This window comes from Maylandia zebra, linkage group LG20 (genome assembly GCF_041146795.1).
Source record: "Maylandia zebra isolate NMK-2024a linkage group LG20, Mzebra_GT3a, whole genome shotgun sequence".
Taxonomy (NCBI): domain Eukaryota; kingdom Metazoa; phylum Chordata; class Actinopteri; order Cichliformes; family Cichlidae; genus Maylandia; species Maylandia zebra.
This window is the reverse complement of record NC_135186.1, coordinates 7,409,733-7,430,111: the sequence shown is the minus strand read 5'-3', so window position 1 is coordinate 7,430,111 and position 20,379 is coordinate 7,409,733. Positions and strand designations below refer to the sequence as shown.

The window sequence follows — 20,379 nt, the reverse complement described above, 5'->3', positions numbered from 1 at the left end:
TATACATAAGCAACATACGTGACCACTCTAAAAGAAAACCCACAGTTCAATTTCAGTCTGTTTGCACAATACCAGAACCCTGCAAATAGCTCATATAGATGGTTCCTGTGTTTCTGCAGACAGCCCATATTTTATGATACTAAAACCCAACTCCATAGTAGTTGTATTTTCAGTGTTAATTACAGGTTTCTGACATTCAATGTGCTGTCTTGACATATTGCTGCATCACCCTGGCCTGTAATGCCACTTTAAGCTGAAGCCTAATAATCCCTTAATCAATAATCTCTCTTCCCCAAATGTTTCATATGGCTTTCCAAGCAGTACAGTCATTCCTTGGATGAGAGCCAACGACTATTTGTGATGTATATGATAACAAAGTTATTCCTCGATCCTCTGTTCAGATGTGACGCCTCACCTTGGGCCTTGGTGATGCTGAGGCTGTGGGTACCACTTTAAAGAGGCGGATGCAGACCACGCCCTTCCTCGGATTACAGATAGGAGGCGCTGTGGCGACCAAAGGAGGGCGATCAAGCAGCAGCTTTACCTCACTGCCCTTCCAGCAGCATCTCACCTTCAACCGGCCAGACGCACACCCACCGCCGCCCCTGCACGGGAAAGGACGAAACAACACAAAAGGAACCGACGAGCGAGAAACAAACAAGCAGGGGCAATCGATTCGCTTCAGAGCTCATTGTTTTAATGATGTAGGGGGTTGTTTTGCGCCTTGACATCCAATTTAGCTTGGCCGCCTCACTGCGACACGAAAACCCGTCCAGCTGCGCATAAATTTATTATCGTCTCTCTGAGGGTAAGAAACAGGCCGACCTATCCGCCATCCTCAGAGCCGCCTCGATATAAAAGGACCGGATCCTGCGCGCATCACTCAGAGCTTATTCAGACGCACAGATCAGGCCCAAGATCTAATCGCCTCCAGCGTCAGCAGCATCTTTCCTCTCAGCAGAAAGCAGCATCCTCCACCTTGAATCTGCGCAATGGCCGATGCCCCAGCGGAATGCAACATAAAAGTGCTGTGTCGCTTTCGTCCTCTAAATCAGTCGGAGATTTTACGTGGGGACCAGTTCCTACCCAAATTCCAAGGAGATGACACCGTCGTCGTCGGGGTGAGTAAAAAGAAGCCGCTTTGTTGTGCAGGAAGGCCCTCCATCAATAAATCATCAGCCCGGCCCATCTGTTTGGGTTGTAGATCAGCAGGAAAACACAATATTCAGGGGAGGAACGGGGACCCCCCCCCCCCTCCTTTTTTACCCTTAAATTGTCTTTTCACCTAGCATAACAAGTACACATGGCTTTTATGTAGCTAATATTGATTAAATGCGCACTCTGGCCTCCTACATCAGCTGACTGAGGACTGCACCGTGCAGCTTATGAATGACACACATCAGGCCCATCATCATGCTTACTTTAGTTTACCATCATTAAACATTTTATGGTACATTTATAAAGAGGCATAGATGGTTATATGACATGTTCCAAACTGTATATGACATACACATTTTAGTTATTTTCCTATATACCGGTAGTTATTTTCCTGCATGGGAGATATAAGAGCCCTTAATTGTTAAACTGTTACCTGTATATAAATGGGAAATAAATGTAAAGTATTGCCCAGAATCATCTTTGCTTTTCATTTTATTTATTGATTTAAAATGTTTCTATTCTTATTTTTTATCATTTTTTTCTTTTGCTGTGCTGAAGTAGAAAACGTGGCCTGTTTATATGCAAAACACAAGACTGAATTAATTTCTGTTGTGTTTATTACTCAGCAGATGCTCGAAGCAGTAGATGTTTCAGCTTAGAAGACAGATGAAGGGTTGTTGGGTGGAACCAAACCTGAACAAGCCGCATATCTCTCATTTGCTGTTTTCAATTTTTTTTTATTGAGGTTAAACAAACAAAAAATACGTCCTAAAATTATTTTTTATATCCAACAATGTCATCTTATGCCTTGTGCCTGCAACAACACTGCTTGAATGTCTAATGAAAATTACATAGTTTAAAGAAACCACTGGAAACTAGAAAGTTAACTGTCTGCCATATTCAGTATACGAGACGCTGACTTCAAAGAAATATTTGTGCTTTTTCAATGTATTTATGTAGTTTTAGTATTTTAATTAAAGTACAAATGACGTATCTAATATGCAGAGGGAGGAATCATGTTGAAATCATGTCTACCAGTAATGGAAATATCTCATCCTGACCTTCCTCTCTCCCCTCAGCATGATGCAGTAGAGCCAGAAACTGATCCCTCTAATTGCCCATAGAGATGATCAATAATCATTCAGTGAGCTCAGGCATCTCTGACTGACCTGCTTTATCTCCTTTCTGGCTGCACCTTTTTTTGTGCCTCCCATTCTGGCTTTATCAACTATCTCATCCCGCTTTGGTGTTTTTCTCTCAGTCTTTTGTCGTTACTGTCTCAATGCTCATCTCCATTTGTCCTCCCATCTCCATTTTTATGCCTCTTTGTGTGCCTCCTTCATCCCTCCCAACCTCCCTCATCCCGGGACTGAATTGTCTCTCTGTTCAATCATGCTGGCGTGGGGGTGGTCTGCAGATGAGTCAATTTGTTAATGACATTTTCTACGGCTCATGTTCTGGCAGCATCATTCTGCGTTGCTTTGTGGACTCTGCCTCAGATGGGATGGTGACATTCAGGGTTTTATTAGCCTGGTTTCTGCAGCCGTGCCTGTCTGGGCTGAGTCACTCGTCAGTGTCTCACACAGTGACTGTGGATTTTAGGAGGAACCGATCTATCATGAGGACAACATTTAAAAAATACAAAATACAGACTCAATTTTAGACTTGTATAAACAGGATATGAGCTTCATTTGGATGATTTTTGTCCCTTGTTTTTTTACATTGTGTCCAGCTACCTGTTCATCATTAGATTTTATGCTTGCATTTATTTAATACCTTTATAATAAGCCATAAGATATGCTCCTGTTTTCTGTTTCAGAGTGTGATGAATCTCTGTTACCGGGCAGCAAACTCTGAGCATTTATCACTTTCAGCAATTAAACTGGAATTATTAACTAGAGTTTTGTTCCATTTAGCAGGTCGATGCTGAGGCTGGAGGCGAAACAGCTAGCCTTGGTCTGTTCAAACATTAAACTGTCAACTGTAATCGTCAGCTGTTAAGAAATTTGCTGTATCCAACCAAGAATTAATTTAGTACTTAACCCACTTAGAAGTTTTCATATTTACATTTTAGTTTTCGTATGTAGTACAATATACAGCATGATGCTAGAAATGAAGCATTTCAGTACGCCCAGCCAGTAATATGAAGATGCTACATCAAGGATGAAATATGTCTCTGACTATTTTACATCCACCAAGAGGCATTTTTACACAATTGCATTTCAGACTCTGTTTCACCTTTGATTTACACACGTACACCTACAGGACCTGATCGGCCAATGGAAACCCACGAAGCTCCTGGCACACAGTTTTGTGCTGATATTAATGACTTAGTAACTGCTCCAAACCTCCAGAGTGTTAGAGACTTTTAAGCACTATGCACCTCAGCACTCGGTGACTCTGTTATCTAATTTGTACGTGAGTACTTTAGAACATTCCTTCACAGATGTGGCCCAGTTATAGTATGGATAATGTCATGGAAAAAGCAACTCTTATTAAAGTTTTGATGTTTTAATGCACCATCATTCTTCCTTAATGCTTGGTCGGGAACAAAGGATGCATTCATTTGAACCATTAGTTGTACTTCAGTAGGATTTTATGATCTGTTTGTTCTTGTTCCTTGTCTATGCAGGGAAAGTCCTATGCGTTTGATCGGGTGTTTCCAACCAACACCACCCAGGAGCAAGTCTACAACACCTGTGCCAAGCAGATTGTGAAAGGTATGGATGAGCTGCTAAATAAATTACAATTCTTCAAATTAGTGAACGCATGTTGCGTAACCTCATTTTCTTGTTTTTTCTTGCTTATAGATGTGCTGTGTGGATACAATGGCACTATCTTCGCATATGGACAAACCTCCTCCGGGAAGACTCACACTATGGAGGTAAATTTTCTTTTAATGTTCATTTTTTTTGAGCATTGGGCTATTATGCTGATTCTTTGTTACATACCCATTTTCCCTCTTATGGATGGTGATTTACCAGAGAATTTATGGAAATTTAAAGGCATTATTATAATGAAGGAAATATATCAAACTAGAATTTACTGTGTGGCTGTGTCTCACATGTAATTACATGCACAATTTCCTGTTGCAGGGCAAGCTGCACGACCCTCACCAGATGGGTATCATTCCTCGCATCGCCGAGGACATTTTCAATCACATCTTTGCCATGGATGAAAACCTTGAATTCCACATCAAGGTGTCACATTTGTTACATGCGTTGATGTCTTATCTTGTATTATGTTTATGTTTTTGTTTCACTGTGCTATGCTTTGTTTGGACATGCCTTCTTTTAATAAGTGATTTTCTGCAGGGTGAAAACCCGCTTCAAACAATAATTCACTTAAAGGTTTTTTTTTCCCATATGAGGAAACTTTTTTTTCTTCTCCAACAGGTTTCCTACTTTGAGATCTATATGGATAAAATCCGTGATCTCCTGGACGGTTAGTATTAGAATAAATAACTCACGTCAATTTATTTTGATTTACCACTGTGATTAACCAGTGCAGCATTTTTTGTTTGCTCTAAAAGATCCTCCAAAAAAGTCATTGATTTTCCTTTATTTACTTTTTAGTGACAAAGACCAACCTGTCTGTTCATGAGGATAAGAACAGGGTGCCATATGTGAAGGTAGGTGTCCTACCTGAATATCTGTTCATGGGCTGCATCAGGTAAATGATAATATGCTTGTCTCCTATTCCTCTCCTCTCCTGTCCTTAGGGATGCACTGAGCGCTTCGTTTCAAGCCCTGATGAAGTTATGGATGTGATTGATGAGGGCAAAAATAACCGCCACGTTGCTGTGACTAGTGAGTCTTTATCTTTGCGTTACAGATGAGTAGTACAGTCCTGACTGATGTTTTCCCCCCATAATTTTTATATATAATACTGTAACAAAAAGACAAATCTGAATGTTTACTCTGTAACGTTTCTGATTTCTTACTGCTCCGTACCAGAATACCAGTTCTAGTTTCTCACTGTTGCTAATATTAGCTCTCAGGACTTGTTAGTGATGCATGAGATGGCAGCTGAGTTCATGTGGCCTGTTAATGTGTTATGTAATCAGCATGTTATTGTGCATTATCACAAAAAGCCTCACTCATTTTCGCAGAAATGAGGTTCTGTTATATGCATTTCATAATGTGATGCAATTGTGAGAGATGAAGTGGTTTGTATGACAATAACAAATTGGGAAAGAAAAAATTTATTTTAATAAAGTCATAACAAGCATCAGGAGCTGCTGCACTTTGCTCCTCCTGTAAATTTAATTGGTTTTCTGCAGGATTGTAAGTATGTCTTAAATATTTAGCAGTATAGATTTTTACCGAGCAATATTACAATAATAAAGAAACCCTGCTGATAAATATCGCTCCAAAAAATCACAACTGTGTGTGTGTTTGTGTGTGTGTGTGTGTGTGTGTGTGTGTGTGTGTGTGTGTGTGTGTGTGTGTGTGTGTGTGTGTGTGTTTTGCTTTTCTGTGGGTTGTGTGCTGACTCAGAGCTGAACTCCACTGCAGACTAAAAAAAAAGAATGAGGTCAGATCTGCTTTGGGATTCTGTGTCAAACAAAAAACATCAGCACTGCTTCACACTTATAAATCTCAGCCTGCACAGATCTCCGCCATTCAGAGTTAATGCATTTCGTGCCTCAGTGTGTGTGTGTGTGTGTGTGTGTGTGTTAGTACACACAAAGTCTTTCTGTGAAATCTTTTGAAAATGGGCTTTTCTGCAAAGTGATTGAAATGGATTTTTAAGCTACCACCTACTGCAGATCGTCTGTAGTTCAGAAATAAAGCAGTACCTTTGTATGTTGATCCATTAGTTTGCTGTAAATGTGAAAAAATCTGGGAGACAGCGTGGACTAAAAAAGCAGCCATCTTGTCTTGTTAAAATGGAATACTTGAAGTTTAGAAGTGATCATTTCCAACTTTTCAGGAGAACATTTGCCAACATTTTTCCAATCTTAGTGCTTTTTTTTTTTAAAACAGAGAATATCAGTTAAACCGATATTATAAAGTTAATTGAGCTGTACTCTGGTCAAAAACACTTTATCTAGTGATGTGGAAGAATACAAATTCGTTCACATTTTAATCTGCTGTTCTGTCTTTTTTTAACATTCCTCCTTCCTAGTGTGTGCCTTTAATTAACTGCAGTCAGCCTTCTTTTAAATCGTAATCTGATGATCTCAGCATGTAGGTAGTGTAGCAAGAATATGAAAATAGGTCAGAGTAAAAAGTCCCATTCATCATAAAATAAATTAAATATGCCATGTGATAAAACAAATGAAAAAAAGGGTAAAAAAAACCCCAGACTTTCTATCATCTAACTGAAAAAATTCAGTTAAATGATAATTCCTGTAAAAACAGTAATATAAGAGGTCTGTGTATGCAGTTATCACAGATTGCAAACATGGTAAAATATTCCAGAAATCTAATTCACTCATTTTCAATGCTAATACAGAGGTAAGCATCTTGGGCCACTTTATAGAGCCCTGAGACGTCCAAAGCTTCTGGAAAGTCAATAAAGCTGAAGGCTGTTTGTTGGGGTGATAATGTAGCAAATGGACTTAAAAACCTCCATGAAAAAACAAATCAATAGTCTGATGCAGAACAAAAAGTTGTGCTGCCCTGCTCTATAAGCCTTTTCTCATCCTTTGTTTCAAAATGCAAAGTCTCTCCATTCAAACGGTTTAAATCATTTTAAGCTGCCAATATAAAAACAGGGAGTACATGTCAAAAAGCTAGTTTCTTGCTTTTTCCATAGTATCGACGGCTTCAGTCATCCATCCTTTGAGCTGATCTGTGAGCAGTCTCTTAGCAGACAGGCTAATAAAACACTGTCTGACCCGACACACACACTTTCCACTGACCTGCAGCTTGCGCTCTGTCAGAAGAGTTCCTCCACTCAAACAAAAAGTGACAAAAACTTGTTTTTTCCTCATTTTTTAAATCTTATCTATGTAGCATCCTCAAGCAGCTTAATAACAGCAGTACATAGTACAAGTTAAAATAGTGTGTGGACTTTCTATTGTTGTTTATTATTGGTTGTTTGAGGGAGAGATAATCAGCAAATTTCCTTATGAGGCACTTTAAATGAAAAGAATGTAGACATCAGTCATAGCAAAATATAGTGTGTCCACTAGTCTTAAAGGGTAAAAATGATCATTTATACCAATTTGTCCTGTAAAACAGCCTGGGTGGAAACAGCAGTGGACAGGACTTACTATAGCCTGTGATGCTGAGCACCACAGTGTTGTCTGCTTCCTGTCGATGGCTGCTGACTCACTGTGCTGCAGAACGGTGTGCTGATAACAGTTGGATGGGCCGACACTCAGCACTGCGCTGAGCTCATGCCCTCAGATATCATCTGCAGAGAAACCTGAACTCCGTCTGAGAGGCGAGAAGCTTTTAGATCAATGCTGTTTGATGCCTGTTCTCTGTGAAATGCTGATACCACTGTCCTGCAGTGATGGCTGGTCTGGTTGACAAAATGTGAAAGATTTAAGATCCACTCCTGAATTACTCTTTATTGATTGGTTATTTAAAAAATAAAGAGATGAGCCCTAGAGAATGAAATGCATTGAAATGCCTGAAGCGAAGTCAGCCTGAGAAGACAATATACAAATTTAGTATACAGTATACAAAATTACCAGAACTTTTTTGCCCATTGTTTGTAAATTCGGGCTATATTAATTATCACCAACAAATTCTTGACTCAGCAGTCAGTGATGAGCTTGGGTTCTGGGTCATGCTTGGTTTTGACAAGGTAGTTTTTAAATAACTGTTCATTCTTAGTCCTGCAGTGTTACTGATGGGTTCCTTTGCGGTGACTTTAGTGGCACTCAGTTGTCTAAAATGGGGTTTATATCATAGTAGCCATCGTGTAAAACACAAAAGTATTATTCGTATTCATATTAAAGTATTATGTCGTTGTTTGTGTAGACATGAATGAGCACAGCTCTCGTAGCCACAGCATCTTCCTGATCAACATCAAGCAGGAGCACGTGGAGACGGAGCAGAAGCTGTGTGGAAAACTGTACCTGGTGGATCTGGCTGGCAGTGAGAAGGTATGAAAGACTTGTAAATGCTTGTAATGACTATTGTGTGATTATTTTACATTATTCTTTGTTTACATTGCAGTTTTAGGTAATGAGTAAGCCTGTTTTTCCATCACATTCTCCGTTCTTTGATTTCATTCGCTCCCTGTTTTTCTTTAATCCAGGTCAGTAAGACCGGAGCTGCAGGTGCCGTCCTGGATGAGGCTAAAAACATCAACAAGTCTCTCTCGGCTCTCGGAAATGTCATCTCTGCCTTGGCTGAGGGCACGGTGAGCTACTTTCACTCTTTCCACTATCTCCATGGGACGGTGTGCCTCAAAAATAACAGTTTGTGATTTACAGTAAAGGATTTGTATTTTTAAGCTGGGCTCCTGCTCCTTTGACTTCGATGTTAAACTTTTTTAGGAACATAGAAGAACGATTTATATTTAAGGAGTAAATTAAACTGAAATTTAAATACAGAGAAGAATAATTAGGTTTTCCACCAGTGAACCTTATTTTTATTCTAGAATTTAGTGACTTTAAATAAACTGAAACATGTGTAATTCACTCTCTACATTATAAAGTGTTTTGTTTACCTCATTTCTAACACACATGGACACCAACTGTCTGCCTGTTGACCTGCTCAGTACCCACACTCATGATTTTTCTCTTTCATTCCTGCCAGCTCACCAGATTTGGCCATGAAATGCCAAAACTATGCCTGCTAATTTTCAGAGTAGTTGGATATGGCACAACCAATCTGGCACGTTAAAAAGCAGTTCCAGTCCTGGTTAAGAATCCAAAAGCTGAGGGGCAATGTTTGCTGAATTTATGCTGATGAATTTTTGCACGATTAAAATTAAATCAAGAAACAAAAGTAAATGAAGCAGTGTTCTGGCAGTTCCTTTGCTTTATGTTGCTCGGTTTTCTCTTGATCTTTTTCTCTTTTCTTCTAATCACCCTTTCTCATCATCCCTACTCTGTCCTGTAGAAAACTCACGTGCCGTACCGTGACAGCAAAATGACCCGCATCCTGCAGGACTCCCTCGGCGGTAACTGTCGCACCACCATGTTCATCTGCTGCTCTCCCTCCAGCTACAACGATACTGAGACCAAGTCAACTCTGATGTTTGGACAACGGTAGATGCCTCTGTGGATTTAAATCACACGTCATGTTAGATGTTTATTTCTAAACCACTAAAATGTGTTTTGCTTCTTCACATGCAGACATATTTTTTAGCATGAAGTAGTGTAGTTATACAACATTAACCCTTCAAAAGCAGCGCTGGAAAACATGATTTCAGCAACATGTTTTTATCTTAACCTACTTGATATGATATTCATGCTTGACTTCAAATGTAGATTTACACATGATAGTTAAATAGTCCAATCTCAGGTTCAGCAAGGAGTAGAGGGACAGATAAAATAACAGGTAAATATGATAATTTAACTCCTAAAATAGCAGGTAAACTAGGAAATGTGTTTATACTGTGTTTATGTGTTGTCACATTTTTCAGCAGGGAAGATTATCCTTTAAAATCAGGGCAACAAACTATTTTGAGCATGACCTAAAAAAACAATACAGTCTCAGATACCTACTGATGTGGCTCTTGTACATTTGTTTTTATTCCACAAAGCCAAGGAAGGATCTGAAGACCAAATTATTACCTGATATTTTAAAAAAATGTGAAGCATTATTTGCTTTTTGTGACTGTTAAGTTTCATGTTACCTTGGGGTCATATTACAACGGTAAAGCTGAGTTTTTGGACAGTTTTTGGACTCAGTAGGACTGTTGAACATAACATAATCAGCCCTTTCTTTCTCACAGTGCCAAGACCATCAGGAACACCGCCTCAATCAACCTGGAGCTGACAGCAGAGCAGTGGAAGAGGAAATATGAGAAGGAGAAGGAGAAGAACAAGACCCTGAAGGAGACCATTCAGAAGCTCGAGTCGGAGCTCAACCGCTGGAGAAACGGTTAGAACAAATATAGGTGTTGGTGGGTCACGGGTGGGGTGTGGGGGTGTGTGTGTGGGGTGGGGACTTCAAGGCTGCGTACCTCCAACTCTTCTGTGCTGACATTACAAACTAAAGTGCAACATTGTAATGTGTCTTCTTTGTTCACTTTTTCCTACCATTTAGGAGAAGATGTGCCCGAGACTGAGAGGACTACATCGGAAATAGTGACCCGTATCGAGTCTGTGGAGGAGCGTCCCATTTTGGACAATGACACCTCCTCCATTGTGGTTCGCATTTCTGAGGAGGAGCGGCAGAAGTATGAGGAGGAGATACGCAAGCTGTATAAGCAGCTGGATGATAAGGTTCTTGCATACATTCCTCACACAGTGCCTTCATTCTGTTGCTTGTTGTTACTACCTGCATGGTAAAAACAATGGTGTACATTTTATAATTGAAACAAAATGTTTTCGGGGTCCTGTTCACTTCCATTTAATGTTTAATTATTGATTTATATATTGGAGACATCCAAGTGACAGAGTATGGACTTTTTGTGTTTATGATACCATCATGTGTGTGCAGGATGATGAGATCAACCTTCAGTGCCAGCTGGTGGAGAAACTGAAGCAGCAGATGCTGGACCAGGATGAGGTGAGATCACACAAACTCAGTCACACAAACATATCCACACTGTATGAGTGCGCATGCTGTGAGTGTGAGGATACTTGTTAATTCTAAAATTTAAGCTTTAACCAGCTTGTTTTCTTTCTAAGATCTTACCTTAATGCCCACATTTGCCTCTATCTTCCTTGTTATCTCCCATTCTTTTTATTACCTCCCATTCTTCAGCTTCTGGCCTCATCCAGGGGTGATGGGGACAAAGTCCAGGCTGAACTCGGCAGGCTGCAGGTGGAGAGCGACTGCGCCAAGGCTGAGGTGAAGGAGGTGCTGCAAGCTCTGGAGGAACTAGCCATCAACTATGACCAGAAGAGCCAGGAAGTGGAGGAGAAGGGGCTGCAAAACCAGCTGCTGGCTGAGCAACTGTCCCAGAAAATGGTAAATGTTTGGAGTGCGACAGATTTACTGAGACAAACAGAACGGTGTCTGAATTCAGAGACAGGAGGTGGACCAGAAGGATCCGCTTGCTTCCTCATTGCACTGCAGAGACAAGCACCTGTTGTAGCAGCACTGTGAGGGGAAAACACTGCAGTTGTATAGGAGCCAAAAATGGTTTGATTTCTAAATCTAAAAGATTTTGAACAGTGAAATAATTTTTGTAATTATTCTCTGTACATCACCATAGTAGATGTAAAATTAAATAACCTAGTTGGCACTAAAGTGCAGACTTTCAACTTCAATGCCAAGAGTTTAAAAAAACTAACAGTACCCCCTTTTCAAAGCCTAGTCCCTCATTATTCACTTTTCTGATTAAATATATGGCGCTGATTCCAAGTGTTGAATTACATTTTATAGCTTTTCACTGGAACTCTCAATACGAGGTCCCGAGAGCTTTTAGTGCAAGTAAAGAAGGCCATAATTAGGCTGAAAACCCATGAAATTAACCATCAGTTAAAGTATGAAGGAGAGAAACAAACTTGTGATTCAGGCCACATCATATTCTCTCTGAGGCCAATGCTATGACTGCCAGTGGAACCAGGTCGCTAGTGTTTATTGATCATGTGACTGCTGATATCTGTAGCAGAATGAATCCAAAAGTCTACAGGCCTATACTCTCTGGTGATTGGACAGCCTTTCACAATACAAATGGATAATGACCCGAAGCAGCAGCTGAAGGTGAAGCTGCAGTAAAGACCTGACAGAGCATCTCAAGGAAGGAAACACAGCATTTGGTGATTGGCTGGAAATGATTTTCATCCAATTATTAAAAACAATGCTTTGGTTTAAAATGATTTTAGTTTGTCCAATTACTTCTGAGCCTCTGAAAGTGGGGGACTGGATAAAAATGGCTGTAATTCCTAAAAAGTAAACGCAATGCTTTTGTTGAACTAGGTAAATTTAAGCTGAAAGCCTGCACTTCAATCACATCCTGATCATAATAACATTGAGTCATTATCCAAGTATTTATGGACCTTAATATATCTCACACTAAACAGTAGGCGGCACCACAGCAATACGATAAGTTTAGAGCTCTGTGGTCTTGAGTATGACTCATTAGTATTCCTCTCCTACAGTAAATCTTAATCTTAATCTTGACTTTCTCCCAAAGTTTTTCAGTCAGTCTGCTGATTTTTCATTTGTGTATTTTTAATGAAGGTCCAGATGCAATTAAAAGGCTTTAGTTCTCCTTAGGTGCTCACCTTCTTTTATTTTACAGGCCAGTCTGATGGAGCTGGAGGCAGAGCTGTCTCGTATGCAGGAGGTGAGCGGTCAGCAGCGCAAACGCATAGCTGAGGTCCTCAACGGGCTGATGAGGGACCTCAGCGAGTTCAGCTCCATCGTGGGTAATGGGGAGATAAAGCTGGTGAGCACGATCACAGAGGTTTCATTTAGAGTATCAAGCACCGATGGAGAAATTCTTGTTAACAAAAAAAATATTGCTTTCATTTTCACTCTTAGCCAGTGGAGATCAGTGGTGCAATCGAGGAGGAGTTCACTGTGGCCCGCCTCTACATCAGCAAGATCAAGTCGGAGGTGAAGAGCATGGTGAAGCGTTGCCGTCAGCTGGAGAACATGCAGCTGGAGTGCCACCGCAAGATGGAAGAGACTGGAAGGGAGCTTTCCTCCTGCCAGCTCCTTATCTCTCAGGTAAGAGATAGGCTATGATGAGGCATCACAAAATAGAATGAAATTGATGATTTATGAGAACATATGTGGGCGTGAGATAAAAAGAAACAGACAGAATGTAGAAAATAATATATCTAAGATATCTGTTCTTGTTAGCAGAGATTGAGTTATTATGTCTCTGATGTCCTGGGGTGGGGCGACACTTGTCTTTTTACAGCATGAGGCAAAGATCCGCTCTCTGACAGAGTACATGCAGAGTGTGGAGCAGAAGAAGAGACAGCTGGAGGAGAGCCACGACTCCCTGAGCGAGGAGCTGGCCAAGCTGCAAGACCAGGGTAACACAGAAACACACACACAGAAAATCATGGTGTAAAAATATTAATATGTGACTAAAACCTTTGCTGAAATTGCTCATACTGGTTGAATTTGTTATTTTATGCTTCTATAAGATAACTCCCTGCTTGAGGAGAAGGATGGAGAGAAGGGTGAGACTGAGGATGGAAATGTGAAGGTAAGAAGCCTCCTTAGAAAAGAATTTAATGCAGAGCAGTGAGTACATTTCTGACATTGGGTCCAGTACACATTCAAAGTATTATTCCAGTCTGACCTGGTATTTTGGGACTTTTAGTGGGATCTATTATGGTGACCGCGCTCACTGTGCTTAACAGAGACTTTTTGCTCATTTTCAGTTTTTAATGCAAAGGTGATTGAAGTAAATATTGCACTCTCAGAACAGATGTGTTACTTTTTGTCCTTAATCATCAGCATATCTAGTTAAGGGCAATGATGTCCCAATTGAAGACAGCAGCACAATAATGACAATATAACACATGTTGTTTGTCAGTGGTCTCATTTCCTTCTTTCTTTCTTTCTTTCTTTCTTTCTTTCTTTCTTTCTTTCTTTCTTTCTTTCTTTCTTTCTTTCTTTCTTTCTTTCTTTCTGTCTTTTATTTAAACCATATTTAGGGCACAGTTTAACACAACATGTGTGAATGACACAAACAGTGTGTGCAGGATTTTAACACATTCTTTTTGAAAGTGTGAGATTTTATAGGTCAGCATCTTTAAAGAGGCGCTCTTCCTTTTTTGTTTTTCCTTTTCCAGAAAGCTCCTCGTCATCAGGGAGAGTCCCACCGTGGTCTCCACCACAAGCAGCTGGCCCGCCTGCGGGATGAGATCAATGAGAAGCAGAGGATTATTGATGATCTCAATGAGTCTGTAGTCCTCTTTATTTGTTTTACATACATGTTTTTTATTTCTTATTCCTTACATGCTAACACTGTTAAAGATGACAGTTAAAACAATTCAGTTTGGTGTGTATTGATGAAGTATTTTAATGCTGTTTCCTGTTTGTCTTGCTGTCTCTGAACATGTGTTTTTTTTCTTGTTTGTGTTTTTATACCTCATGCATGCAGTCGTAACTCCAAACTGGAACTGGAGCTGGCTCAGATCCGCGCTGACTTCGAACGCCTGAAGAGCCAGGACAGTACCAAGAGCGAACGCCTGGAGGAGCTCTCGTAAGTGTTCAGGGGTCATTTTGTTCTCAGATTCCTATAAAGTGCACTCAAAACAATACATCAATATGATTTGTTATGATAAAGATAAGACTTATTCTTATCTTTAATGATGCTTCTGCTTTTTCTGTCAGATTCCTGCACGAGCGCCATGAGCAGACCAAACAGGACTTGAAGGGTCTGGAGGAGACTGTCGTGAGTAAAACAGACTATCACTACCTCTCTGCTTCATATTTCACATCATCCACAGATGTCTACCTATCTAACCTCCTCTCCATCTGTCTGTCATCCAGGCCCGCGAACTCCAGACCCTCCACAACCTGCGCAAGCTGTTCGTTCAAGACCTCACGTCGCGAGTTAAAAAAGTAAGGCATCGAGTAATAAATGAAAGGAATTCTTTTTTTAAAAACACGCTAAGAGGGTTTTAAGAGGTCTGTGACCTTAATATTGCCTGCTAAACCTGAGTAGGAAAAACAATAGCATCCTTAATCCCTCTAATCCCCTTCAATATTTGATATGTTGCATGAAGAAATGTCCTTTCTGGGTAAAACTAGACACAAGTATTTAGTCAAACAATCAATATTGGGTGTCGCCATACGGAATGAACTGTTCATGTTTTTGGTCAGATCATGTAAATTTTCCGACTAAAGTTTGTACTGATTAAAAAAAATTCTTAAGCTTTTAAAAAAGCAGAACAGCTGGGACAAAAGGCCTGCAGAGAGCTGAGATCAGACAGCTTCAAACCCAATTTTAAGCTCTTCTTTTAGCAGTAGATTAACTAAAATTTAAATGAAAAACTTCTGTCAGCCTGCCTTAACCCCTGCAGGTATTACAGCCATTTGGGACAAAATAAAATCTCACCCTTTGCCTCCGTTTTTTGTTTTCCTCTGCAGAGTTCCGAAATGGAACCTGATGATAGCGGGGGGTCTTGCACCCAGAAGCAGAAGATTTCCTTTCTTGAGAATAACTTGGACCAGCTTACAAAGGTTCACAAACAGGTGAATGACCCAGAAATGAGAGCAGTTACAAGTTTTACTGATGCAAACCTGCGCTGCAGACGGGCTTGGATTAGATCTCAGTTGCGGTTGTGGTGGTTTGATTCTTAGCCACAAAGCAGTTTTGGAAGATAATTAAAATCCTGCACAAGCTGCACATTCTTGTACAGAAACTTAATGCATATAGCATAGAATGCGATTTTGAATACACAGAACTGTGTTATGTCCAAAAGGCACAGTTTGTGAATGAATTAATCAGACTGAAAATTCTCTCCAGCTGGTTCGTGACAATGCAGATCTGCGCTGTGAGCTTCCAAAGCTGGAGAAACGTCTTCGGTCTACTGCTGAGAGAGTTAAGGCCCTGGAGACTGCACTGAGGGATGCCAAAGAGGGCGCCATGATGGACCGCCGTCGCTACCAGCAGGAGGTTGACCGCATCAAAGATGCAATGAGGGCAAAGAATGCCATGAGGCGTCCCCATGCAGCACAGATCGGTACTGCACTTCTTGATGCTTAATTCTGCAGCCCAGTGACCCAGTTTCCTTGCAGCTGTACCCTGTCTTACATCGTTTTTTCATCCCGACAGCTAAGCCAGTGAGACCAAAACAGCTGACCGTTTGCTCTCCCACCAACCCGTTCTACGCCTACATCCGTGCTACTGAACACGCCAACACCTACAGCAATGCCCTCTTCCAGAGTAACATGACACCACAGCAGTCCACCAGTGTCAGCTGCAATCCCAACTCTGTCCAGAACAACACGTGGGTTTAAATCAGTTTTCTTCATCTTTTCCAGGCAGATAGTAGATAGTAAACACACATTATTATGATTGATTTTTAAGGTCACTGAGAATCTGCATTGATCTTAAAAATGAAGCATCCTGTTTTGTTCAAGTTTTCTGCTGAATGTGAGGCCAAATGTATAATTGTGCATCTCTATGGTTTCTTCTGTGGGGTTTTCCACAGAGTTTCCACAGCACTGGGCTACAGAGCAGGAAGATATAATGGGGACATACTGGAATCCTACCCACTCAACATTGACAACGGTAAGTACAATCTAAATGTGTGTGTGTGTGTGTGTGTTTGCCTGCACCTACTATGGCACTTCTGGTAGTTGTGCTTTAACACAATACAAATATTGTCAGCAGCTCAGTTTTTCTTATTTTTTATGCTACTGCAAACAAACTGATAAAACTATGTCTTGTTTCCAACAGGTAACAGCATCAGTGAAGGCAGAGACATTAATGATAACAGGTGAGGACATCAGTCGCAGTTTCTCTTGTTAGTTTGGCTGCTTTACTTATTTTTATTTAATTGTGTGTGCAGTTTGAGTGCAATCCATTTTCTTAACCTCTTATCGAGTACAGGATGGCTACTGTGCATCCCAGCTTTACACTGGGCCAGAATCACAAATTAACTTAATGTGGATTTTTGTGGATTGTTGGATGAACCAGTTGGAGTGATAAATGGTACATAAGGATGATATATATTTGGTTATGCAGTGTTGTTTTTGTGTATCTGCGTTAACAGGAGTGAAGTTCACTGTGGCAGCGAGGTGGATGATTCAAACAGGCACTACATGATTCAGCAGGAGACTGCTGCAAGTTAATACCTTGGTAACTAACAAAGTCTACTGAGTCATAAACAATTTTCTGCAGACACTCGCTGACACTTCATTCTCAAATCCCCTACCTTAACAGTCATAACTCAAAGCCTCATCAGTATACTGTATTTTTGAGGGATTATGATAAAATAATCCTAGAAAAAGGAGGAAATGTCAGCATATGGCCTCCTTGCTACAACTGCACGTGCTTCCTAACTAGTCCACCACTGTAGATAGGGTAAAACCTGAGTATCATAGCTGAGAAAATCAGTCTACAAGTTTATTTTACTGTTTGTATAATAGGTTGCAGATGCACAATAGATGATAATCATATTGATCTAATGTGTTCAAACAAACACAACAAATGTGCTTTAATGGCAAAAATTCCTAAAAGTTAGTTCCTAATCATCAGTAGAGCTTTGAATTGACTTCTGTTTCTCTGAACTCTAACTTCCTGTTACTGTCTCTTTGCAGAAGATGACCAAACACTGTACCCGTCCACCGGACCCTCCCCCTCCCATTTGCATGCAGCCTGGCCCCCTCAACCCTGCACTGCATCACCGATAATGATGACAACCAAGATCTGTAGCCCTGTAGTCTTCTAATTAGTTGAAGCCCTTTCCTGCTCCAATGGTGAACACTTGCCCTCAGGTTTGGGGTCCGGTCCTTTTCAGTTCAATCAGGATTAAATCCGATATTTTTAATCAAGGAACGCCCCCAGGCAATCAATTTTTCAACACATGCCACTGATGCTGATCACCTCTCGGGGTGGTTGAACTGAAACGGGGCTGACCCCATATCTGATCAGTTAGTACACACATGTTGTAAATAATAGTGCCGTATACTCCAGTAGAGGTTTTTGACCAGCAACTGTTTGTGTGAATGCACAGCCTTCCCCACTCCCTGCACACATCTTCTTAAGGGCATCATATGGATGACATACTGTAGGCAGACATGACCTTTTTCTCTGTCATAAATAAGAGTATAGTATGCAACACCAGCTTGTAACAGAAGACTCACACACTGCGTGCATGTCACTTAGCGGGTTAGCTTTCCAATCTTTGCCTGTGTCATGAGTCCATTCGGGGAGCTGGTATGCTGCGAGTCAAGTCTGATCGACTTCGACAGATGTCAGAAAGAGAGAGCGGGTTTCCATTAATCCTGATTGTGGTTTCAGAGCTTTAGGTTATCTTTTGATAACAAAATCTGAGTCCAAGACGTTTTTTTGATGTTGTCATTGTGTTTTAAACACATTATATTGCAAAAATGATACCTGGATCCTTTCTTTTAAGGTAAGAGATGAGTAGAGAAAAAATATGTGAGGGGAAACCCAGCTCAATCAAACCGTCTGTAGTGAGAAATCCTTTTGTAAATGCTTGGATACAATGAGGTTGGAGTCTTTTGATGCACTTTTTCATTCTGGATAATGATGCCCACGTTCCATTTAATGTGGCCCCTTCCCCACGTCAAACTTTATGAGTCTTCTAACCAAGCCTTAATATGAATTGACTTCTCATGATCAAACTCACACACATTCTCTGCAAACATTTGTAACTACTACCTCTAGAGCTGCTTATTATATAAACTTATAACTTTATGATAAGATATCATCCTTGCAAATGCAGAATGAGGATGGATCTTAGAGTTTCTACAGAAAGTTGCAACTTTAGAAAACCCCACCTGTAAGTAGATTGAAATGTCTGATCAGAGCTGTCGTTATCTCTTCCATTCATGCCCATTTTCTGTCTCCATCTTGTCACAGGATCAGAGCTGGGCTAAAATAGGGGCTCGCAAAAATCATTTAGATTAAGATGCTGTTTACATCTTCTAATTTAAAGTTCTACAGGCCTTGTTTGAATTCGGATCTCTAAACGTGATGTGAAAACATATCAACATTTGGCAAATCCATGGATTCTATTTAGTGGTTCATTTTTGTTTCAAAAATCCAGCAGTTGGGGAGGTTTTGCAGGTGAGTCTCCAGCTGAGCAGCCACCAGTCTGGAGCACTTTGACAGGTTGTGCTGTTAGTCTTCTGTGAGAAATCCTGACCAGCCAATCAGGATGGAAGAAAGCAGCGTTGCTTTGGCGTGTAACGGACAAGTGGATGTTTTTGCATGAAGGTGAATCGCTGAATAAAACCAGTAAAAACTGAAAATGTTAGTTTGATTTTATGCTTTTAGCAGAATAAAAGGGATTAAAGTGAATCTGGTGTCACACTTTACAGGGTAATTAATCCTACATTTTATTTTAATTTATTTATGTTTTTTTTTTTGTTTTTTTTAATATAACCAGATTTATTCCCAATGTAAAATATCCAAGCAGGAGTGTTCTCATTTATGCGATCCCTAATCTTTCTCATGTTTGTGATCATTCGTGACAGCACCACTCAGCCTGATGCTTTTACCGGCATTAACAACATCTCAGGGCTTCACATTCCCAATCATAGCTACCGTGGTCCAGCCCCATTGTCTTCCTCCTAACCCTAGACTTAAAACTATATGACTGCTGATAAACAATCAGATCCGTTTGTCCTAGTGAAAGCTAAGCAAAGGAAGGGGATTAAAAGATAAATCTTACTCTAACATAACAGAATTGTACATACAACATCTCTTTTCTCACACATTACATTCAAAATGTAATAATCTCCTGGTCAGACCCTACTGTGGACCCTCTATTGGACATCATGTTTTAAGTGTAATAAATCAGAATTTAGAGGGGAGTGTGTACTATATTGTTACCTGTTATCTGATTTGAACATATCTAAATACATGTGCTATATATTGTTAATCCTGTAAGTACAATAGCGTGCAGATGACATAGTAAGATGGAAAAGAAATGCGCACGCTCTTTGTTCAGACAAATGTTTGTTTTATTTATTTCTGTATGCCTATAGTGTAGCGTCAACATGAATATGTGAAGAATCACCGGGCAAACATCTCTGTATATATCGACTCATCACTATGCTATATTGTATGTGTTGTAGTAAAAAGTTCAATAAACTTGTAGAAAGGAGTGTGTCGGAGCGAGTCATTTGGGTTTGGGAAGCGTGTGAGGCAGTCCCACACTGACAGACGAAAATGGCGCCACCTAGTGGGTGGAAACGGATCTTTAAAGGGGAATGAAAAGCAACTTGTTTTTTTCACTGTTCTGTGTGAAAACTGAGATGGGTTGATGTGACTTTGAGTTGTTTCTGACCTGAAGAGGAAATGAGGTCACTGTGGAAGGATCCTCTGCCAAAAACAATGATATGAAAATGACGTTTGGAAGTTGGAAAAAAGTGGAGAAGCACTGATATCCTCTAACACCAAAACCATGCTCAGTGGAGTCATGGTAAAGTCAGTATAGATCGATTCGCTAACGACTGTATTGTC

The 20,379-nt window shown here is 40.4% G+C and overlaps 1 protein-coding gene across 1 annotated transcript; it reads left to right on the top strand.

Moving 5' to 3' along the window:
• Positions 1-509: 509 nt before the first annotated feature.
• On the top strand, positions 510-20,020 carry kif5aa (kinesin family member 5A, a). Its single transcript, XM_004554063.3, has 29 exons — positions 510-1,121; positions 3,791-3,878; positions 3,969-4,042; positions 4,254-4,358; positions 4,554-4,602; positions 4,734-4,789; positions 4,880-4,967; positions 8,100-8,224; positions 8,380-8,484; positions 9,189-9,337; positions 10,027-10,175; positions 10,341-10,519; positions 10,737-10,805; positions 11,004-11,210; positions 12,490-12,636; positions 12,732-12,920; positions 13,117-13,234; positions 13,349-13,410; positions 14,003-14,112; positions 14,314-14,415; positions 14,547-14,607; positions 14,706-14,777; positions 15,306-15,410; positions 15,685-15,901; positions 15,994-16,168; positions 16,373-16,452; positions 16,621-16,660; positions 16,937-17,022; positions 17,484-20,020. Exons 1-28 carry the CDS (start codon positions 993-995, stop codon positions 17,013-17,015), a joined length of 3,129 nt encoding a protein of 1,042 aa, XP_004554120.1. The 5' UTR covers positions 510-992; the 3' UTR covers positions 17,016-17,022; positions 17,484-20,020.
• Positions 20,021-20,379: the final 359 nt, after the last annotated feature.